This window comes from Lagopus muta, chromosome 14 (genome assembly GCF_023343835.1).
Source record: "Lagopus muta isolate bLagMut1 chromosome 14, bLagMut1 primary, whole genome shotgun sequence".
Lineage (NCBI taxonomy): Eukaryota > Metazoa > Chordata > Aves > Galliformes > Phasianidae > Lagopus > Lagopus muta.
In genome coordinates, this window is record NC_064446.1 from 12834349 (window position 1) to 12853450 (window position 19102).

The window sequence follows — 19102 nt, forward strand, 5'->3', positions numbered from 1 at the left end:
CACCACTGACACTGCAGAAAGCAATTCAGTTCCCCCCAGGGGCTGAAAATGTGCCCAAGAGCCTGGTTTAGATGCTGGGTGCTCCCCTCCTACCTGCAGCATCCTCTGGAGTCAGCTCAGCCCCAACCCAAAGGCCTTCCTACCCCTGTCCCTCAGATGCAGCTGAAGGAAAGTCTCACCGTTCCTCTTTTATTCTGTATTCCATAAAAAAAAAAAAGAAACAAAAAAATGCAGCCTTGGCTGAGAACAGCTGTGGACGCAGCTGTTCAGTGCAACTCCAGGGACACAATAACTATTGCCGTCAGTGTTTGTTAGAATAAAAACTAAACCCAAAGAGCTCTCTTCCATAGGTAGTGAAAGGTCTGACACCACAAATCACAGAAGGAAAAAAAGAGAGTAAAAGTTTCTCTTAAAAATATAACTCTGTGAAGAGAAAAAAGGTGGCTGGGCGTCAGCTAGGAGGAAAGCAGTTTCTGCAGGCTCTTCTCTGGTCAAACCATCTCCCTCGGTTCGGTTCTTAGTGCAGCACGTGAGCTGTCAGGGAGGGCAATAAACACAGCTCTGGGCCCCAGCAGGACAGGAGGCAGAAAGTTACGTCACTCTGCTCTAAAAGTCACAGTTAAAAGAAGATATAAATTATTATTTATAAAAGAAAAAGAAGTGGGAATTCTGCTGATGAGCTTCCTTTTCCACTCTTCTGTTTGATCTTCACCCATAAATCCTTAATCACAGGGATGCGGTACCTTTGGGGAGAGGAGTTAAGAGAATTAGGGATAGTGAAGAGAACAGCCGTACAGCTGAGCAGAGTGGAGGCAGATTCATCTGGTCCACTTCCAGATGGCCAGAACTTCACCAGCTCATCCACATGACTTTTCCAAGCTCCCTGTGGTCAGCCAGGACAGACAGACGCTGCCAGAGGCCACTTATCTCTGCTGGTGACAGAGGACAGCAACATCTAGGCTGGGCATCCGGATTTCAGCAGCTAAAGAGTTGAGGTCAAACATCCAGAGAAGCCAGCACGCTTCTGTATGACTTCCCTTATTCTGTTCCACTCCCTGGCTCTCTAATACAGGGCCAGGCTGCCTCACACAGTGGGTGCTTAGAGGACACAAGGTCTTCCCAAGACTGGCTCAGGAGCACTGAATTTGGCCAAGGTTACCGCCGCTCAGAGGTACCGACTGATAGTTCCCACGGGCCATGTACCTTCTCACAACAATCCTTCCGGCTCAGCTGTTTTCTTCTTCTAAAAAGGAAAGGGTAAAAAATAAATCAGCGTATCTGCATCACAAACGCGGAGCACCGAGCAGAGCCAAGAGCCGCAGATGCTCCTCAGATGCCAAGGACAGATCGATGACAAGGAACGCCCTCTGTCTCTCTCTGCCACCCTTTCCCAGCCGTTGGCAAGGGATGCAACAGCCTGCAAAGCCCTCAGGAGCTCCAGTTCCTGCTGACAACAGCTAGATGAACAGACAGTGAAGGAAGAGCTCTTACTCAGGCAAGCTCCCTGAAAACAAAAGGGCCTCAGGGTCTGCTCCTTTCAAGGGAAAGTATCTTCCCTGGGGGATACAGGAAAAAGCCTATTTTCAATCCACCCCAATCCCAAACAACCAGAGGTCAGGTTTTTGTACTGAGGCTCTGTACCGTCAGCAAGGCCAGGACATGGCTCTGCTCCCCTCCAGCCTCACGTGCTGCAGGAATGAGCATTACAAGTGCTCCTCAGAATGGCTGTTCCCATGGCACCCTGCCCCAGGTCTCCCACATACCTTCTTCTTCTTCTTGTGAACTTCAGCAAAGCTATCTGCTGCTGACTCCCCTTCTGTGGGCATCTTTTTGTTCTTCTTTTCTTTTCCTGTCTTTTTCTCTGGGAAAGAAAAGCCAACTAAGACCTCTGTGAGGGGACATGAAGAGCTCCTGGGTGAGGAGGAGGCCTTCCTGGTGAGTTTCTGATCACATTCAATCCATGGCAGCATCTCTGGGTGAGAGCAGAGCTGCGCCACAAGGAAGCCATGCCCACCCCAGTACCCTCAGGCCTGACTAGTTTGATCCCTGCACACGTGTGGGCAGAATTAGGCAGGATGCCCTTCTTCCCACTTGCTGCTGTCCAGCCACCCTGAGGAACTGTTTCAGTGCTGGGGCAGCTGAGCGCGTGCCAGAAACCAAAGCAAGGGGAGCTACCAGCACCAGATGGACACAAGTTTCAGCTGAGCACGACTGTACCAAGAAGCTCCAGTGCATGTCTGTGCAACAGCCCACACAGAGGCTGACAGGCAAGGCTGTCTCCTCCAAAATGAAGGGGTGCATCTCTGCAGAACAGAAAGCCCAGCAGATCTGGCCCACCCATTCCATCTTCTTTCTCTCTCATAAGAAGCCCACAATAGCTATGACTTGCAAATGGATTCTGAGCTGCAAAGGATAAAAAAATGCCCTCGTGTTAGCCCAGTGCAGATGGGCAGGCATCACAAGGTGCACAAGGAGGCCTCAGGCAGTTGCACAGACTCACCTCAACCCTCTGCCAGCCCTGAGCTGGATACTTCCAGCCCTTGTAAAGACCAGGAAAGGAGAAAACCATGAGACAGGTCATCCCATGACATTTGCATAGGGACATCAGTTTGCTCTGCAAACAGCAAGGATCAATGCAAGTATTACACGGTTTGTGCTGTGCTGGATGTGGGACAGAGGCAGGAGAGCCCAGCTGGCTGCCTGCAGTACGACCTGATGCTGAAAATGCAGAAAAAATACTGAAGTGGGGAGTTGAAAATCTTGCACTGGCTTTGAGTGGGCCAGAAAGGAATGAGACAAGGCTAATGGGAAGGTGGTTGCCCTGCAACAGAGGCTGAGCACCCATCCGCTGCAAGAACCTACTGCAAATGCAGCCCCACACAACATGCAAACTTACTTTTACTTGATTTTTTCTTTTCCTTGCTGTCTGGCGGCTTTTCTGGGTCATCAGCTGCTTTCTTTTTCTTCTTTTTGGGCACTTCTTCGTTAGCTTGTCCTTTCCGCTTCTTTTCCTTGGGCTGTCCTACAGCCCCGTCCTCTCCTGGCCGTTTCCGTTTCTGAGATGCTTTCTGCTTTTTGTTCTCTTTGTCTTTGCCCTTAGATGTTTTCACAGCCTTGTCTGCTGTGGAGGAAGTTTTCTTCTTTTCCTTCTTTTCTTTTTTCTCTTTTTTTTTCTTCTTCTTTTCCAACCCTTCTGCTGTTTGCACTGCAGGAACTCCAGCAGCAGTGGTGACCTCACTTTTACTCCCCAAACTTGACTCCTCTGGCTGTGGGGTTGAAAGCAGTGCAGATGGCAACGGGTTTGCTTGCGTCTCTTTTGCCTCAACATCATTCTCTTTCGCAGCCAGGGCTTTCTTGAAAGGGGAATGCTTGGGGTTGGCATGACTTGCATCAATTTTTCCTGCCCCCTTCTCTTTGTTGGATGCTCCTGTGGCTTCCTGGCCCAGAGGAGGTTTGCTTTCTGCAGAAAAAGTGACGAGAGAGATGACAACTCTGGGAGCATTCCCACACCACAGTTAGCAGAGCAGAGGAATACACATTTGAAGACAAGTACCCAGTTCTCCCTCCAAAGCAAAAATCTGCTGGCCATCCCAGCTGCAGCAGAGATAGCTGCGTCATGGCCAGGGGAAGCCAGCAGACGGCAGCAGCACCCCACGCTGGGTTTTGCAGTGGAGACACTACGGGAGCAGGGCCTGGTCCCAGTGTCACTCTCCTGCGCCAGCACAGCTCTGCTCCTGTGCCAGGCAGACTCCCAGCCTTGCCAAAGGACCCACCTGCTTTGTGGTTTGCAGACACCTGCTCGACGTCTGTGTCAGAGTCACTGCTGTCACTGCTGGAGCTGTCAGCTGGGGCTGCTTTCGTGGAGACTTTGGCGAGGGAGCTGTTGGCATTCACAGCTGCTTTCCCTTGCCCTGCATTGCCTACAGGCTGGGGGGGAACCGTCTTTGGTGTCTGAGGTGCTGCTGGGCTCTTGGAGAGGCTCACATAACCTGTGAGGAGAGACTGAAACAGCACAGACACACTGAGGAGACTGCACAGCAGAGCAGCATCCCTCACACCAGGTACATAGATCTCTCTCTGTTGATATTGTACCCATAGTCCAAGTGAAGGGCCCCCACTTTGGCCACCTGCAGAGTGATAATGCGTGGTTCAATCAGCTCTGCAGAGAGACCGTGGCAAGGCAGGGCTGCCAGGAGAGGGAGCTAGCACAGACAGACCCTGAGCTTGCAACAGCAAGAGCTGATGGTGATAGGGTCTCTCCTTTGTTCCCACCCAGTAAAGCAGACTTGGGGAAGGCTCCTGGCCATTAGCGTGCACCCACGCACAGCTAATGCACTGCAGATGTGCTGCACGCCCTGCACATTACTTACACAGGGAATTTAATGGTTTGGACAGGGGTTAAGTTACAAATAAAAAGGGGGAAAAATCCTGCTGCTATTGGAACTACGCACCAGTTCTCTTGTTTTAACCCTTGCTAGGCATCAGCTCCTCCCATCTGCAGGGAAAGCTCTGAACCCAAGGCTTGGCTGCCTGGGGAAGCATTCCAGATTTCAAAGCCTGTGCCTTCCCACACAAGAAAGCCCTGCTCAATGCACTACACTTTCCTCCTAGCAAACCTACCCCAGCTTTCCATTTGCTATGGTGGAAAACAACCTTTTCTCTGCTACTCAGGAGTCAGCTGCAAGATGGATCCCACAGCCTGCTCAGGTACAATACCTGTGATACTGCCTCTTCATCCTCACTGGAATCTGACGAGGAGCTGTCATCTGGCTCAGTCCCTCCTGGTTTCTGCAGCAGCCCTGCTGGAGAAGCACAGTTCACCCCATTAAACCCATCACTGCTTACTCAGGGCTACCCAGCACATGAGGATTGCCACCAACAGGCCTTCTCCATACAAAGGGAAGCCCTCTGCAGAGCTGGAGAGAAGAAATCACTCTCCAACCACTAATGTGAAGGAGCCATGCCTCCTACAGGGGAACAAAAAGCTGGCCTGGCCCACAGCACTGAGAGCATCTTTTTGGGAGAACTGACCAGGTTTGGGAGGCTGCTTGGGTGTCTCCTCGTCACTGTCAGAGGAACTGCTGCTGTCCAAGCTGTCCTCTGCTTGGGTGAGCAGTGCAGTCTGGCTCAGCCTGGCATCCTGTGCTGGCTGCAGGCCTGGCTTCTTCAACTTGGCAGTGGGGCTTCTCAGGATGGAAGCAGCCTGCGGGGCAGCAGGGCTGGCTGGAGGAGCTTTCCCCGTGGGAGTTGTCTGCTTTAAGCAAGGAGGAGGAACAGCCTAAGGAGAGAAAGATGAAATGCATATGGAAGAAGGAATATTTGCTCATGCCCATGACTGGACAAAGCAGCCTAGAACACTTGGGCTTGGCAATATCAGTGCAATAACAGTGGTTCTCTATTTTAATAGAGCAATCTTCCCCCTTCCTGAGCATTCTCCTGCAGAAGAGGACAATGCACCAGCCTCAAGCTCCAGCTCGCTCACCCCCTCTGCCCACTCTCCCCAGGGAAGCTCCCCACATTCATCTCCTCTGTCTTTACCTCTCCCACCACTGTGCTGCTCTCTGAGGAATCACTGTTTGAGCTCTCAGACACTCTGGAAATTGAAGGGATAGGAGGTGCTTTTATTCCCTTCCCCGAAGGTGGTGTGGCATTAGCCTTGGCAGCCACTGTGCTTGAAACCTTGGTTGGTTTGATGTTCTGCTGGGATAGAGTCTAAAATAGATATGAAAGAAAAATAGGACAGAGCACAACTTGGAGAGAAAACAGACAGAAGCACACACCAATCCACTGCTACCTCCTCCATCTAGCACAGCTCTAATGCTCTTATTCTGCTTTCCTCACTGGTCAGCTTTGTCTACTGTGAGCTCACATGCATGGCCAGCACCCTGCATGTGCCTACTGCATTAGCTTGGTGCCAAAAAAGCAACCCTACAGAGGGCTCACAGACAGAGTACGATGTGCTTGCAAACCACAGATATCTATCCAGGGCAGCACTAGCAAGATTGTTACTGCAGACTCTATTTTGCAGAGCAGGCGCCTGGACTCTCTCACATACTGGTACAACGCATTCAGGGTTAATTAGCAAGAGAGATAAAACAAGGACACCAACTGCAGGTCAAATCTGCCTTCAGGTCCACAAGCAAGTCACGGATTAAAGAGCAAATTAACAAGAAGCAGTTGTGTTTCCTCACACTTGAAGCATCTCATCAAACTTAACGTAAGAGAGGTTAAAAATAGAAGAGCCACAGGCATGGAAATCAGACACTGACATCAGGTCCAAGACACAAACCCCAGCAGAGGAGGCAGCAGGGGCAGCAAAGGAACTCTCAGCCTCCTGGTTTGTGTTACAAATAAGGCTACGTGAGCAGCCCTCCCTCTCACCATCTCTGACAAGCTGGGTCTTTGTGGGCTGACATTTCTCACACAACATCTGGCTTTCAGAAAAGAAGGCAACGCTGCACAAAACAGAGAACTGCCAATGAGAGCTCTCAGCCGTCTTGCACAGAGCTCAAGTTGCAGCAACTGCATTATTTTATATAGTCTTGGTATTATAAATAAAAAGCTTTAATCAAGGACTCTCAGGCTGGCTGCTTGCCAGTCAGTTGGGTAGGAAGCAGCCTTTCCATTGGCCATAGCAATAGCCAACATGGGGAAGGATTTCCTTGAATGCTCCTCTTCTCCCTTTCCCAGCAAGGGTGCTGGCCAGAAAGGGGATATGTACGTGTAGACAAATAGGACAAGAAGTGCACTTGGCCACTCAACCCTCTCTCCAGCTCCTTTGAGCACCCAAGCCCCCATCACGTAGGAATGACAGCCACACTCCACAGTCAAAGCTTCCTCACATGGATTTTTCTTGGGCTTAAGGGGTGCAGAGACACCCAGAATAACTTCATGCAGAAGCAGTTCAAGCCCCCACAGAGCTCAGCTATAGCCCTACAGTACCAGCATGGAGAGAGAGACATGGCATGAAGAGACTCAGCTGAGAGCTGGGATTGGCTTCATGAACACTCAGGAGTGCTTTTGGCACAGATACGGGGTCATTTCCACTCTCAAAAGTAGGGGTCTGATTTCCTCTGGCTGAAAGGCAGCAAATGCACTGTGCCTCCCTTCAACACAATCTGTCCAGCCTACTGAGGCATGGTAAGCAGCAAAAAGCACCAGCTGCATCCCCTGCAAAGGGTTTGGGGAGGAAACGGGGAAATCCAGCTACCCAGCTCATGGAAAAACTCTGCCTGCAAGGACTTGGCTGCCTTTCCAGTCTGTTTAACTCCCTGGAGTAGGGCAAAAGGAACACAGACCCAGAGGAGCTCTGGCCTCACACATCTAGTCGTGTTCCTGCCAAAATATTCACACCCTTCGCTACTCTCACGTACACCAAGCTTGCCGAAATGCACATCCAGAGATGGGGTCACTGAGCCCCAGGGATGCTGCCAAGAAACCCTGATCCAGCTGAGAAAAGGGCTCTTCTTTGCACCATCTACCACCCACTCAACTACCTTTGACAGTCCTGAGATACCTCCTCACACCCACACTCAGCAGGTCAGCAGCTCTTTACCTGTGTGGGAGGGACTATTTCCTCATCAGAATCCGACTCCTCGCTGGAGTCATCACTGCTGGCCATACGCAGAACTGGGGCTGGGGCTGGTGTGGGTGCCGGTGCTTTCTTTGCACTTGTTGGCTGGGGCGTAGCATTGCTTTTCACTGCAGAAAAGGCATGTGAGATTGTTACTATGAGAAAGAGTTGTCCTGGATAGCCATGGAAAACAAGAGTTATCATCAACAGGCTAGGTGGTTCCATTTACAGGGTAGAAAAGGAAACCACGAGGATGAAGGCGAGGGATCCTGGTCACTACATGAGACTCACCAGCAGGCAGTGCAGGCTGTATCTGTGACACTGGAGTCTCCTCCTCACTGTCAGACGAGTCGCTGCTTCCACTTTCAGAGCTCTCATTCTTCAAGGTGCTTCCCACTGCCTTTTGAGGAGTCGTGGCTTTAGCAGCCTGGCTCAGGCTGGGAACGGACCCAGGCTGTTCTGGTAACCTCTGAACAAAAAAAGAAACACAGTCCCAGGAATATGGTATTAGTACAACAGAAAGAACCCTGCAACTCAACTGGGATGTACTCTCGCAGCTTGGGCAAAAGGCTGCAGACGTCCCTCCTGCACACTGCTGGAGGCTAGCAGTGACAGAGGGAGAGTGCCTGCTGAGAGATCTGGTAGCTGCAGCACCCGCAGATATCCTCCAAGCTCACAGTGCTCTGCACCCACTCAGTTTACTCCGCTCATCGCTCATCTTTGGGCTGTTCTGCCAAAGAGCAGCATCACGCTTTGCAGAGCAGGCAGCCCCCTTCAACCTGCATGCTGACAGACTGCTTGGTGCCGTGCCTCGGGCTCTGCTGCAGGAGGGTAAGACAGACTCCTGCCCCGCTGCACAGCCCCTGCCATCCCCATTTCCCAGTCCTGCGATGCTGCAAATCCAGCCCTGCCTGCTCTCAACCCTCCACCAGCCATGGCCAGCAGCCGAGAGCAGCAGCCCAGCCGCCTCACAGGAGGATGGAGCCTATCGTGCTTCCTGGCACAGCCCCACAGAGGGCTGCCACTGGGGCAGTGTTTATCATCTCCAAGCCAAACACTAAACAGACAACAGCATCTGCATGTTTATCCCATTACAGAACAGCACTCGGAACAAGCCAAGCACATTTTGACTCTGCTTAGAGAAACAGAAACCTCCAAAAGCACTTGGGAGGGGGGGGCAGCAAACCCCACTTGTCTGTTTTGTTTTGATTCCAATGAGTCAGTATCTCCAGGAGAGAGGCCAGACTTGCAGTGCTGAAGAGAGAAGTGCTTGAAGACAGCACTAGAATTCACATGGTCTACATGAATGCATTAGCTCCATTCCCTTTCCTTCCCAGGCAGTGCTGTGCAAAGCAAAAATCCACCGAGATAAAACCCCAGTTGCTCCCTTTTAAGACCTTCACAGCACCAGGACTGGCTTATCCCCATGCAGGAGGGCTGCTTTGCCTTCTACCTTCAGAAGAGATTAGAAAAGACCTGTGGAAGAACTAGATGGAGGAATCCTGGCACTGAACAAACACAGCATCCACAGAGAAACCACTATAAGCCTTTATACAGCCCTGGGATTCCTCACATATTCCTGGGCAGAAGCCAAGGTCCCTCCATCCACCTGATCCTGGTCACTGCCAGATGGCTGACGGCCACCACGTCCCATGGCATGGCTCCAGACAGAATCAGGCCAGCAGCGTGGCTGAGCAGAGTAACACAGGCAGGGGGTTCTGACAGCTTAGAGTCACAGGTACTGCAGTAACTCAGAGAGGAGGAAAATAACTCAAGAGGAAATCATTTTTCCTGCTCCTTCTTCAGTCCCCAAACCAGGAGCTGCCTGTGGATCAGTACGAGTGATGACTCAGCTCCTGCACAACCCATCTGTCACTCCACTGGGTCCATTTGCATCATGCAGCTCTGCATGACAAGAGGGGGAAGCAACGCCAAGCCACGTGCAATGAGCAAACTGTAACAATCACATTCCTCCATAGAAGTGCCACCAGCGTATCAGGACTGAAATCAATAGCTCAGCTGTGTCACGACACAGTGAAGGGAGTACTGACACCTGCAAGTGAGCATAGGGACAGGATTCGGGGAGGGAGAGGGAAAGACTTTCCAGCTCATGGCAGATCTGGCCACCCTGCACAGGACCTGCAGTCTAAGACAAAAACCTGCAGATACAACTTCCACCAGCACAGTCTGTGTAGGTTTCTTTGGGATGCTCAGGAATGACACAAGTTCCCAGCACGTGTCTTTATGCAGCTCACACCCCGTCCTGGTAAGCAGAAACAGAAGCCTCTCCACGGTGGGCTTGTGTGCCATCTTTGGCCCACAGTGTTAAGGAGAGAGGAAAGCAGAGCAGAACTGACATTTCCAAAAGAAAGGCAGCTCATCGGCTCTTTAAGGTCAGTCTGTTCTGTCCCCCCACCACCAACCTCCCCTCCAAAAATAAGCAAACACCTTGTCAACTTCTTTGACTAAATATTCCTGAGTCTTCAGGGGTAAACATACCAATTAAGCAGTTCCATTTAGGCATGATGTTCATTTTAATTGTGCTAATCCACCCCCACAGGGAAAGATGAAGCAGCTTCCAACGCTCTGTATCTGTTTGGATCTTGCACAGAAGCCAGAGGAAGTTGCAGGATACAGCAAGTCAGTGGTTAGCATATGCCCAAGTAGCAGATGGTGAGGATGAGCTAAGAGTTTGACAGGGAGGACAGGACTGTGGACACAGCTAAGCCTAATGGTTTAATCTTCAGGCTTCACTTAAGGTCCCTGTCTTCAGGCTACTAACACAAGAAGAAACAGCCTGTTTGGCAAAAATAGAGCTCCCTTGATGACAAGCTCTTCTTTGCTAACTACGTTTAGTGAAGGGTAATTGCCACTTTGCAAGAGGGAAGATGCTGAAGTGGTTAAACAGCCACTGGCAAGACAGTACTTGCTGCTGCCAGCTTCAGCCCAACACAGGGGGAAAATAAAGCCACCCCAGTCTGTCCTTCAACAGCACCCCTTCTAGAATGGATGAGTCTCAATAGTTTTACAGTGAATCCTTCATAGCCCAGTGTATGGGAGCTGCTGAATCACAGCCTGAACCTCTGATTGATCACCTGAGGCAAGCAATGAGTCAGCCCTGGGAGCACAGGTGAAGGCAATTCACCTGTGCTGCTGGAAGGGGTGAAGCCTGGCTCCACCTCTGCTAGACCCATATAAGAGCTGACTGCCACTAGGGAAGGATCTCTTTCTAGAGATCCCTCCTTTGGAGTTTTATAGCAAGCCCAGGACACAGGTAAGCACTCTTATTTATTCTCTTTTTGGTATAATAACTGCTTAGCCAAACTCTCTTGTTTATTTCATAATTATAACATCTGTATATTCATTGATTATACACCCAGCTATCAAGATAGCTGCTCCTGCCACTCAAAGCTGAATCTTTATGTATAATAATGCAGGAAGAGAGCAGCACAGAGCCAACTGTTAGAGAAGCATCCCCCTCCACCCACCTCAGCAGACCAAGGCTATAAAGACAAAAAATGCAGAGCCTCTCTGGTTCCTGCCTGTCAATCCTGAAAGGACAGGTTGACAAAGAGCCTCCTTGTAAGGACACGTGAGGCTCTGCCCCCGGATTCCCTTCCTCCCCAGCAGATAATAACTACCATCTCCAAAACACTGTTTTCAGGGCACTTCCCAAAAGGCTCTGCAGCTCAGAGTTAATGCAGTGAGAATCCATACAATGGACTTGAGGATGCTCTCACAGCTGAGGATGCTTTCGCAAAGGGATTTGCCTTTAGTCTGAGTGCTCCTGAGAGAGCTCTAAACAACTGCATAGCACAGGAGAATCAAGCAAGACCAAACCACTGACAACCCCTCACAAGGCCCACTCCAGAGGGGCAAGGCACAATTGCAATGAATCAGTCAGAATCAGACTAGTTCCCAAGAGGCACTTGGCATCTATTCCCTACACACAGATGCTGCTGCTGGGACACTGCTCCTCAGCTGAGCTTGTGTTTTCCAACAGTTCTTGCAATGGTGTCCCGCATGGAAGATCCTGAGAATCCTTAGGAATCATGCAATCCTTTAGGTTGGAAAAGACCTTCAAGATTATCAAGTCTAATCATCATAGGTTGGAAAAGACCTTCAAGATTATCAAGTCTAATCATCAACCTGAACTGATCAGTGGTAGCATTTAATGGCTGAATGACTGCTTTGTGCAGCCCATGTGAGCTGAATGCACCCACCTTCTGGCTGACAGGCACAGGCAGATCCTCCTCTTCACTGCCTGAAGAGTCAGTGCTCTCTGCTGGGTTTGTACTTTCAGCTGGCTTTGCAGGAGCAGCAGTCCTTCCTGGCGTGGCTTTAGCTTGCTTTAGCGCTGCTGTTTTTGGTGCTTGCTTCCCTTGGGACAGTGGAAGTGTTTTTGCTGGAGCCGCTTTGCTGGAGAGTGATGCTGCTGGTGTGGTTTTCACTGGAGATAGGATGGCTTGGGAGGTTTTTAAAGATGGCTTTGACTGGACAAGACAAGAAAGGACAGTGTGAAAGAAGGCAAATTCCATGGTTGCATAATTAATTTCCTCAGACTGTAATCAAGGAAAGATTTCAGAGCCCCCTGGGATAGACAAATGCTGAAGGAAGGTCAGCAGCTGGAAGAAGAGACAAGCAATCCTTTCACCCAGCTGCCTGGGGACAGCATCCCAAGATAAGGAAATAAGACCAGACATTCTTCATCAGCCTTCTGGTATTACCAGTCACCTCTACTGACGCAAGTTGGAGATCTCTCCACAGGAAGGAAGCTAAGCTGTGCTAGCTTGCCAAATTATATGCCATTTATTGTAACTTATAGCTGAAAGACAAATCCAACCATGGCAATTCCCAGCCTTGGAGAGGCATGCAAGGACAGTGTCAGACAGATGCACCTGGGTTACTGATGGAGGCTCCTCATTTCCACTGTCTGATGAGTCGCTGCTCTCTGAGGTGTCATCAGGCTTTACAGCCACTGGAGCCGTTTCGGAGCCATGCTCAGTCTGGTTTGGTGTCACTGCTTTTTGCTTCACTGTGCTGCTCTTCTTGGTGGACACTGAAGTAGCAGGTGCACTTTTCACAGGTGTTGAATTAACCTGCACTGCTTTAACAGCTGGTTGTGCCTGGGAACAGGAGGAAGAAAAGGAGAATCTTACACACTTAGGAGAGAAGAAACTGGCTCTGTCATAATCGCAGAATCTGTATTAAGCAAGGGCACCACACTGCCTTTGATCAGGAAAGGCTCGTTCAGACTACAAAACTGGGCACTTGAAGCAAGCCACTTGTCCATAGACAGCCTGGCTAACCTGTCCTCCTTCTGCAAGTCACATCTGTACAGTTGTGTTTAATCACTTCCTACAGATCAAAGAATCTCCTTCCACTTCAGGCACTGGGAGGAATTGGAATGAAGCATTTGCTGCTGACAGAGATTAGTGGAGCTCTCAGCTACACAGCATGTTTCTGTAGTCTTGGATTTGGGGATTTTATGCCTCCAGGGATGAAAGGGATGTTCTCAGAGAACTGAGCACTGCAGCATTTTCTCTCCCTTTCAAGAGAAGGGAATTGATTTCTTGGGGATGAAGACTCTGAGAGGTTACCTGGACTGCTGTGGTCGCAAGCTCCTCCTCAGATGATGTCTCATCACTTGATTCCTCACTGCTGCTCTCAGCTTCCCCAGCTGCCTGCTTCAGCTCTGAAACATGAGAAGGGAGACAACACAGCTGCTGCCTGCTCTCAGCTCCCTGAGCACGATGCTAATGCAGCTTTTGAAGTCCGGAAAACAAAACAAGCAGCAGTGAGAGAGATTTGCAGGGAAGAGAGCCTAGTCTTTCCAAAAGCATCAGCTGCCTGCTAGGAACTGCTTCTCCAGGCAAGCATCTACCCACAAACACAGCTCCCCCAAATACATGCAGATGAGAAATCCCTTTCTGACTTCTCTCTGATCATGCAGGGAGTCGTCCAGCTACACACAGCTCCCTGCAGGGGCACCCTAGCCTGGCTGAACCTCCTCTGAAAAAAGTCAAGAGAAGGACCATTTGAAGAGCTTTTGCAACACATTCCTCACCCCCAACAAACAAAGCAGTAAAAGAGATTTCCCCCCTAAAGACAACAAAATACCCTAAAATAATCACTTTGCAATAGCAACCAAAGATGCTCAAGTGCCTGTCTTCAAAGCTGGAATTATCTACTGCATTACTGCTGCATCTTGTTCAGATATGCTACATTCACCTCCAGCCCTGTAGAGCACAATGCTGACAGAGATGCACACAGACTCCTTAGCACAACATCTGCTACTCAAAATGGAAGCAAGCATGCTGGATTCATCCCACAGAGCTGCCTGCTTTGCAGTATTCTTGCAGTCTCCCCAGGAACAACTGCTTTGAGCTTTCCGGCAAGGGAACTGAAAGCAACATGCTATGATATGGCAGGGATCTGATCTGTGGTGAAGGCAGAGCACAACACATGCATTCACTCTGCCCTGCAGGCTCCTTACCCACTTTGGGGGCTGAGGCCTTCACAGTCGGTGTCTCCTTTTCCTCCTCACTCTCTGATGAGCTGCTGCTGCTGCAGCTTTCTGGTGCTTTGGTCGTTACTGGAGCTTTGCTTTGTACTGCTTGGCTCACGGCTGCTACAGCTCGTCCAGGTTTCCCAGGACCAGGCAGTTTCTGCCCAGCCTTGGCTGGGGTCCCAACTGATGCACTGGGCTGCTGCTTATTTGAGAGCACAGTTCTGTTTGCAGCAGAGGATGCTGCTACTTTACTGCCTGGAGCAGTGGGTTTAACAGGAGAATGCAAGGAGTTGGCAGCTTTGCCACTCACCACAGCTGGTGTCACCTACAGAAAACAAAAGAAATTAGAAGTCTATAGAAAAAATGAGGGGCTAAACTGGACACAGCATTACCTCAAGCAGCAATTTTGCATCTGGACAAGTTCTAACACTTAGCATCCCCTTACCGTAATTGCACCTTTTCCACTTGGCGTTTCCTCTTCTGATGAGGAGTCATCATCTTCACTGCTTTCTACATTCACTGCTGAGTTTTTGACTGGGGAAATGCTGGTTACTGCACAGGAGAGACACAGAGAAATGAAGACAGACCTCCTCACATCAGAACAGTCCCTGTTCTGCAAAGGCTCCCAGCAGGCAGGGCAGAGCCCATCTTTACACCTGCCTCAGCTCCACAGCCACTACTCTTGCAACACGTAGGTGCCTTGCTTCTACCACAGCCAAGACACAATCTGCACAGTTCCAGGGGATGTATTACAGCAGATGAGATTGAGCTAAAACACCTGAGGCACGTGGGCTTTTGTTAGGCTGCACAAGCCAATGCCTCCCATGTCAACAGCACAAGGGCTGTCCAGACCAAATAAAAAGGTCCTTCCCTCATCTGTGAAAATACCTTTCTTTGCTGGCCAAGCAGACAGCTGGGGCTTATTTCCCAAGGCTACAATATCCAATCCCTTCTCTCCCCAGTGAATCATAAAAGGTTTTTGTTGGCCTCAGCATACATCTGCACTCTTCGAAAACTCTACATGAGATAAATCTGATAAATGTGATGAATCTGTTGTCCTAAGAGCATGAGGGAGTAGCCATTGATTTTCAAGCATTCTCTCTAGCCAAGCAAACTGAACTGCTCCACACAACCCCTCACTGTTACTCTGTGAAATTCAGGGAGTTTACAGGCTCTTACCATTTCCAGTTTTCGTCTTCTCTTTCTCATCCTCTTCTTTCTCTGAGCTTTCAGAGCTGCTCACAGGATCAGGAACTCTGATCTTTTCTGGGATGGCTGCCTCCTCATCGCTCAGCTTTCTTCTCCTGGCTTTTGAAGGAGTTCTAAGGGGAATGGATTTTGTGTCAAAAAAAGGGAAATATGAAGAACAAATAGGAAAATTTAACATCATCCACTCTCAGGTCAGGCTTAAGCCTGAGGACAAATAAGTGTCATTCTTCTACAGCTCCCAAGGAGGGGAGGAATGCCTGCCCAGTTTGTTGGCAGCTGGTAATACAACAGAAATCACTCCAAGAATTTGCCATGTGTGACCAGGCGTTCCATACATCGCATGCAGGAGAGCAGTGGTGACCTCAGGTGCTCGTCTTGCAGCAGCCTTTGAGGGCTGCATGTACTCCTCCTGCACAGGGCTGAACCTGTTCAGCATTCCCACCACTTCAGCAGCTCTGCAGCCTCCCTCACCCACCCAGCATCCCCCAGTAACAAACAGGTCCAGCAGGAAAGCCGCTCCTAAACTGCAAATGCCAGCTACTAGGCTGGCTTTGAAAAGAGTTTCTGGAATACAGCACAGAGGATGGTCTCAGTCAGATGGGAAGGAGCTGCAGCACAGTCTGAGGAAAGGTATTTTCTAGCCTATGAAGTGACAAGACTAGAGGATCACAGCTCACCCAGACAAGTGCATTTGAGCCAAGCAGGACGCTTTCTGGATAAATTAAACCACAAGTCAACACATCCCTCATGTAGAAGACATAGCAAGGGCCGGCAAGGAATAAAAGGCTTACTTGTGTGGAATCAGAAGGTAAGGGTGACACCAGAGAACAAGGAATCAGTCAGTGTGAGCGCCCTGTCATCCCTTGGGTTTAAAAATAATATGACAACAGGCACAGAAGAAAGTCAGCATCAACACCCAAGAAAGCAAAATATTGATGGAGGCAGGAACTGTAAATCCTGGTTCTTGCACTACTCCTTTCTTATCTAGATCCAGCTTTCTCCTGCTCTTGCAGGAACAAGACCAAGGCATGAGGCATCCTAGCAGGAGACACCTCTTCAGCAAACGCCTGCTTCCCAGGGCTGGGGCACAGCCAAAGGAATGCTTTCACTCAAGCACTTCTCAGCCAGGCACCAAGCTCTGCATCGAAGTGCAGAGGGTGAGAACAAATAATATTTCACTGCACACAGCTGGAGGCTTCGTGCTGCAGATGTTCACAGGAAGCACTCAGTTGGAAAATGATGTGAGAAGTTACTGGGATGGACAAGTACGGGCATGAGAGGGTTGGCTGGGAGCAGGAGATCCTTTGCTGCCCAGAAAGGCAGTGGATGTCCCATCCCTGGAGACATTCTGTGTCAGACTGAATCAAACTCTGAGCAACCTGATGGAGCTGTGGGTATCCCTGTTCGCTGCAGGAGAGTTGGATCAGTTGGTTACTAAGGGTCCCTTCCAATTCAAATGATTCTAAGGTCCTTTCAGGTAGATACAGGTGCTACCTGTGCTTTGCCTGGGGCACTGTGAGTCTCTGCCCATTCTCCACGTGCAGCTCACTCTGGCTGCAATCAATATGCACGCGTAAAGCACGTGGCTTGGTAAGGGAACTGAAACAGAGACGGGGAAAGCAAAGCATGCCTCTGATCCCAGCATCAACAGCATCTCAAAACTAAGCAACAACTTATCCCTAAGCTAAGGAAACGTTACCACGTGAAACCAGGACAGGAGGAAGGCTGCCGACCATCACACAAAGGGGAAGCCCCGCACATCACGGACACACGTGTCCCCCGGCCCGGCCCCCTCCCTCCCCACTCACTTCTCCCAGTGCGTGAAGATCTCTTCCAGCGACGTCGCCAGGGACGGGAGCAACTTCTGAGGGGCAGAGAACACGCGTCAGCCCACGGTTCTGCTCCCAGCACCCACGATGCCGCCCCGGGCCACGCGAACCCCGCGCACAGACCCTGCCCGTGAGCCCGGCACCGCACCGCGCCGCCCCTCGGGCCCACGGCGAGCGCAGCCCGATGGAAGCCGGCCCGGCCCCTTTACCTGTCCGAGCTGCGCCTGCAGTTCGCGGGCCGCCCGCGCGTAGCCGGTGCGCAGGAGGTGCTGGTGGATGAGGGCCAGCAGCTCCCGTCGCCCGCGGCCCTCCGCCGCCATGGCGCGGCCCAGCTCCGCGCTGCCCCGGGCGCCGCGTGCCGCGCGGAGCGACGTCACGTCCGCTTCCGGCCGCGCGGCCTCCTGGGAAATGTAGTGCCGGAAGTGGCTGCTGGGGCTGGGGTTGGGATGCTGCGGGGTGCGAGTTGAGTTTCGTTGGGGTTGGGTTGCATTGACGTTGGGGTTGGGTTTAGAGCTGAGGTTGGGGTTGGGGTGCGTTGAGTTTGGGCTGCGTTGGGATTGGGTTGTGTCTTGCCTACTGTGGCCACTGAGCTGAGCAGGGTTACCCTGGGAAGCCACGATGGCGCCCAAAGCAGGACAGGGAGCATAGCTGAGGCCTGAAGCCAAATCCAGAAGTGAACTGGGCTGGCTGAGGGGGACCCAAACCGGGCACCGAGCCTCTCCTGAGGAGCTCCAGCCAGCCCCAGGCTGAGGGGGAACCTCTGGGGCAAACAGAGCTGTGCTCAGGAGCAAAAACCCAGGCACCATCTGGGCCCGGGGAGCTCAAGAGATATTCGGGATGCATGCTGATGCTTCTTACATTGCTGCATTCCAGCAGGAGATCAGACACCTCCCACAACAAGGACGGGCTGATAACCAACGAGGCAGTGATTACTTCAGCAACAGCCACTAAATTTTCCTCTTGTGGGGACAGAGGCCTCACTGCTCTGGAGTGATTTACTGTTGGATAGACATGAAGCTGCTGCAAGGATCTACTCAGGCATTCTGGGGGCAAAACAAAGCAAACAATGAGAAGAAGGAGCTCCTGACACAGTGCAGCTGTTGGAGGCAGGCTGCGTTGCAGAAGGGCTGCCCTGTTACCCCCTCCCCATGCTGATACTTTCCAGGAAAAATCTGGCTCCTGTCACTTCAGCAGAGGTTTATTTTTAGAAGGTTTAATAATGGCCGTGGCTTGTCTGTCACTCACTCAAAATACAGAACCTTTATTTGCGTTTATAGCAAAGATTAAATATAAAACTGACTGTGTTCCAATTGGCTCCCGCACCAAATTTCTTTGACACCAGCATCATCCAAAGCAATAAAGCCACCAGCCAGGTGGCAGGTTTACAGCTCCTGCAAATGAGACGTGGCTAGGCATTTCTAGGGGTGACCTCCTCCGGCACAGGCAGTCATTGAAGCTCGCTGTAAATGTGGCTGTGGCATCCCTGCAAGGGTGATGCTGTGGCTGACCAGGACAGCATTCCCTTGCTCCAGGATGACCTCGCACAAAGGCGTGAGGCTTATCAGCCAGCATCTGCTTTGGAGACCCAGTTCTCCAGCTAAGGAGGGAAAAAAACAGGTAAGGAAAGCATGCTGGGGCAGAAAGCCCTGAAGCATGTGTCCTGTGGTGGACTGACCAGGGCAGAGCATGTAGAGCCAATGCGGCCTGGAGCAAATGCCTGAGGAAGATGACTTCAGGGGCCTCTGGAATTGGAAAAACCGACCCAACCTCTTCCACCTCTACCCCTGCATACTCCATGGTGCGCAAGAATCTACAGATGAAGGAAGGGATGCCCACGCTTTGGTCAGAAAGGAGAGGATCTCTCCAAGGCAACAAAGCTCTCCCAACTAATGTCACAGGAAAAAGGGGTTGGATTTGGTTCTGGTCAGTTCCAGTAGAATGTGGGAAGGAAGAAGACAGAGTTGAACGTAGATGGAGAGA

General features: G+C 50.9%; 1 protein-coding gene across 1 annotated transcript; it reads right to left on the reverse strand.

Moving 5' to 3' along the window:
• Positions 1–168: 168 nt before the first annotated feature.
• On the reverse strand, positions 169–17484 carry TCOF1 (treacle ribosome biogenesis factor 1). Its single transcript, XM_048960487.1, has 16 exons — positions 17332–17484; positions 17102–17157; positions 15264–15406; positions 14530–14636; positions 14070–14409; positions 13174–13268; positions 12472–12699; positions 11797–12066; positions 7865–8042; positions 7556–7701; positions 5032–5278; positions 4717–4799; positions 3774–4002; positions 2897–3460; positions 1764–1861; positions 169–1243 (listed from the first exon to the last, which is right to left on the reverse strand). The coding sequence occupies exons 1-16, from the start codon at positions 17440–17442 to the stop codon at positions 1208–1210; spliced, it is 2931 nt and encodes a 976-aa protein (XP_048816444.1). The 5' UTR covers positions 17443–17484; the 3' UTR covers positions 169–1207.
• Between the last annotated feature and the right edge of the window lie 1618 nt (positions 17485–19102).

Excerpts from the sequence above, each read along its gene's own strand:
- TCOF1 (XM_048960487.1), bottom strand. The coding sequence starts at position 17,442 with ATGGCGGCGGAGGGCCGCGGGCGACGGGAGCTGCTGGCCCTCATCCAC. Across the intron at positions 5,279-7,555 it reads AAATAGTCCCTCCCACACAG|GCTGTTCCTCCTCCTTGCTT; the intron begins GTAAAGAGCTGC and ends TTCTCTCCTTAG. Across the intron at positions 1,862-2,896 it reads AAAGAAAAAATCAAGTAAAA|AGAAAAAGACAGGAAAAGAA; the intron begins GTAAGTTTGCAT and ends TTTCTTTCCCAG.